The sequence below is a fragment of the Octopus bimaculoides genome, chromosome 23 (assembly GCF_001194135.2).
Source record: "Octopus bimaculoides isolate UCB-OBI-ISO-001 chromosome 23, ASM119413v2, whole genome shotgun sequence".
NCBI classification, from domain to species: Eukaryota; Metazoa; Mollusca; class Cephalopoda; order Octopoda; family Octopodidae; genus Octopus; species Octopus bimaculoides.
In genome coordinates this window covers 5,884,541-5,888,269 of record NC_069003.1, presented here as the reverse complement: position 1 = coordinate 5,888,269, position 3,729 = coordinate 5,884,541, and the positions used below count along the sequence as shown (strand labels likewise).

The 3,729-nt window shown below is 37.5% G+C and overlaps 1 protein-coding gene across 1 annotated transcript in view; it reads right to left on the bottom strand.

The window, feature by feature from the left end:
• LOC106871344 (WD repeat-containing protein 13-like) overlaps positions 1 to 3,729 on the bottom strand; it is a 198,006-nt gene that overhangs the window by 4,854 nt on the left and 189,423 nt on the right. Inside the window, exons 11-13 of the mRNA XM_052976142.1 lie at positions 2,429 to 2,488; positions 980 to 1,122; positions 733 to 745 (exon numbers count right to left, since the gene is read on the bottom strand). Coding sequence (XP_052832102.1) covers positions 733 to 745; positions 980 to 1,122; positions 2,429 to 2,488 — 216 coding nt within the window. The remainder of the gene's footprint in view (positions 1 to 732; positions 746 to 979; positions 1,123 to 2,428; positions 2,489 to 3,729) is intronic.

Genomic DNA, 3,729 nt, shown 5'->3' with positions numbered 1-3,729 from the left:
TATTTTGTAACTTTTTCTTGATTTAACCAAAGCAGCCATGACCTTTTCTCCTGACCTTTCAAGACAGGTGTTCCTCAAACGAGAGAGTTAGTTTTAAATACAGGTATCAGAGCAGACTACATTAAAGGCATCCAAGGTCCAATTGATGATGTCAGGCCATGAGGGATTCAGTCTATTAACCACAAAGGAGAAAGGTTTCCCCCCCCAACCAGCTTCACTCAAATGCTAATGCTGTATTTACACTCAAAATTATGAGTAGAACAAAAGAGTTATTTTTTCCAATACTCTTTTTTTTTTTTTTTTCACTTGCTGGGTTTCAAGGAAAGGGCAGTGCCCGTCACCTTCAGAATCCCTCTGAAACTATTGAGACTGATGTCATTCGTATTCTGCTGAAAGTGTTGGAAGCTGACAACTGCAGGAAAGAAATATGTGCAACATGGCAGTTACAGAGAACATTGTGGGCATAAAGAACTGGGTAGAATAGTTAGTGCAGGGTCTAGGCAGTTGGATACAACATGGCTGATGAGAAAAGGGAAGAGACCAGGGAGTTAGGAGTGTCTCTATGGACATGGCATGATCCTAGTCAGTATTGATAAAAAAAAGTATGTCTGTGGGTCAGAGGTTGTAATGGGTTGGCAAGTGGCTTTATGGCATTCTCTCAAAAAGGGCCCTTTTTTTCTGGAAGTAGTCCGTAAACTTAACACATCTGGGAAATCCCAGCATTGTCCCAACCCTTATACTACATCTTAAATAATGAAGAATTAGAACTAAAATTTACATACAATTGTCATGGAAGGTTGTGTCGTAGTAGAGCGAGGAGCAGTTCATATCTAAGGCTCTGATCATATTCTTTTTGCGTTTAAAAGAATGGTAAAGTGTGATGATGTTTTCTGGGTTGTGTTTGCTGTTGTGGGTGAACTTGCATCAAATCAATAAATGTGCACTAAGAATAAAGCAAAAAAGAGTATGAAAAGCAAACCTTCGTCCTTTTGCTAATTTTCCAGTTGCAATATCAAACAGGAACGAGAAAATGAAACCTTTGTCATCTCCAGTCCATAAAATACGTCCATTGGAATCGAATGCTAGAGTTAGGATTCTTCCAGCAGCTTTCCCTGATCCACCCTGAATTAAAACAAGAAATTCACAAAATTTAGCTTTACCAGATATCCACCCTAAACTTAAAATAAGCTACACAAAATTAATATCTCTTTACCAAGGATTTTTCTAGAAATTATCATAGCTATGTGGTTAAGAAGTAAATATCAGCCAACTAATCCCTACCCCAACTCATTGTGATATCCCTGCTGAAGTCTACATTGAAAGGTTTCAGCTTAATGCCATTTACCCAAACACAAGTGTCTGGGTATCCCCATAGGGACTTCACGGCAACCAAGAGAGTCCAGTAAACTGAAACCTCCCACAGCATGTACACCTCTTGGCAATATTCCCATGATTTCTCAAAGCCTGCTGCAGAGTAAATATCTGGTCTGTTGACAGTGACTTCAAAGCTTCAACCTGCTGGGTTTTATTGGAATGTCCAACAAAGGCTAGCAGACCAAAACTTAGAAGTCACTGTCACCCTCCTTCTAGTAAAAGTTTAATAAACATGTATTCCACAACAAAGTATTGAGTAATCCTCCTTCAGTTTAATAATTGTTTTTATAAAAAAGTTGACATAGAAACAAACATTTGTGTGTGTGTGTGTGTGTGTGAAGCACATTCTTGGCAACTGATATACATTTAGTGCAACCCTAATAATACTACAAAGTATATTATAGGTTTATAAGTCAATACTGTGTCCTATTTCTGTGTTAATTAGTGCGATGCAATGACTTTTAATTACAAATTTTCTATAAAATTTAGGGCCAATACTGAAAGTTACAATGTTTCGTATACGAATACATCTATGTAAACAATGTGATTGAAGGTACAAAGTAGATAAAGGGTGTACGTATATATGTGTGTGTGTGTGTGTGTGTGTGTGTGTGTGTGTGTGTGTGTATATATATATATATAATGAATCCATAGACACATAAAACATCCAAGGGTATATTTTTTTCCCTCTGAAGATATATAAATTTAATATTTGCCGAATATTAATTGGAACAGTTGTAAGGGATGATTATTTTATATATGCAGCAGCATTCACCCAAGGTAGGTTGAGCCTGTTCCAACCAACAAACTCACCATGTCCCTCATGAATGCTGACCACATCCAATATAACAAATGCCTGATTGAGAGAGAGAGCAAGCGTTTTGGATTGTGCAGATGCTGTTGAAATGTAAAATTCATGTTTGGAGTATCCATGAGAATGGAAGCTCACACGCAGTCCCCAGTCACATACATTAACAAACAATTAGGACATGTTTTCTGAACAATATATGAGAGACAAAATTAACAACGTAATGTCTGGATTAATGAAACTAACCTTACAGCACTGACCAGTGGAAACATTCATAACTTGTACGTGGCCGCGATTGCTCCCCGTCTGTTTTGTATTAAGGAAAAAAAAAAAACAAAAAAAACAAGTGACATATAAAACCAAAGGAATATGTGTGTCTGTGAAAGGCGAGGAGAAAAAGAGGGCATGCGAGGTTGTGGTCAGAAACAGGGGATAGAGATAGAGGTGTTGTTGTTGTGATTTAACTGTAGACTAGTTCTGATCCAGCAGATTCATAATCAAAGGCATTCAAACCATGGCCATCCTGGCTTTTTCTTCAGACATAGAATCTCTAGGATTATATAATTCAGTACACCCAGGTGTGGGTATGGCTGAGAAGTTTGCTTCCCAATCACATGGTTTCAGGTGCAGTCCCACTGCATGCCATATGTTGTCTACTAAAGCCATATTTAGCCCAAATATTCTACCTGTTTGGTGTTCAAACCAGCCAGATCTGACCTCTTACACCTACCCGACAATGTCGTTCTAAAAATATACAATCACATCATCAAAATTTCGTAACCATGAAATAATGTTTGATTAATTCAAAACAATGGAAATAAATATGCAATTACACTTGAGAGAGTAATCTAAATGCTGAGGGGTTAAGGGAGTTTTGGTCACTATTTCCAGCAAGTCATACGACCAGATAAAAAAGGTTGAATCACTAGACTTTCAAATAATCATCCAAACTATTAAGCTCATATCTGTACACTTCCACTGCATCTTCATATCGATGCCTTCTTCAAGCAACAAAAATAAGAACCTGATCTGTTTCATTGAGAAGTGGCAAAGACATAGTCAAGTGTAAATTATCTCCCTTGGTCAGTAAGTTGACCTCATTAACATAAGGCGGCAACTGTCACACCCTGCCAAGCTAAGTTTTCAGTGTTTATCACTAACACAGAATCTGTAAGTGTACAGAGTCAAGAAGTGACGGATACTATGTGGTTATCTGACCCGTTAAAAATAGCAACAAAAATATCCTCAACTTACACCCTACCATTCTATAAAAGGGAGGGCATGCTAGACAATATAGTGTCTGACATAGAAATGGTTGAGATGGATGGTCACAGTTGGAACGCCTTTGATCACTGGTTTATTTGATCATGGTAGACTTGGGCTTAAACTACAACCACTATACAAACACCATTAGATGTGAGTTGAGGGAGATTTTTCCTGATACTTCTAGCAGACTGAATGACCACATAGAAGTCTCCCTCAGCTCATAATTTTGTGTGTGTGTGCATATATATATATATATATATATATATATATATATATATATA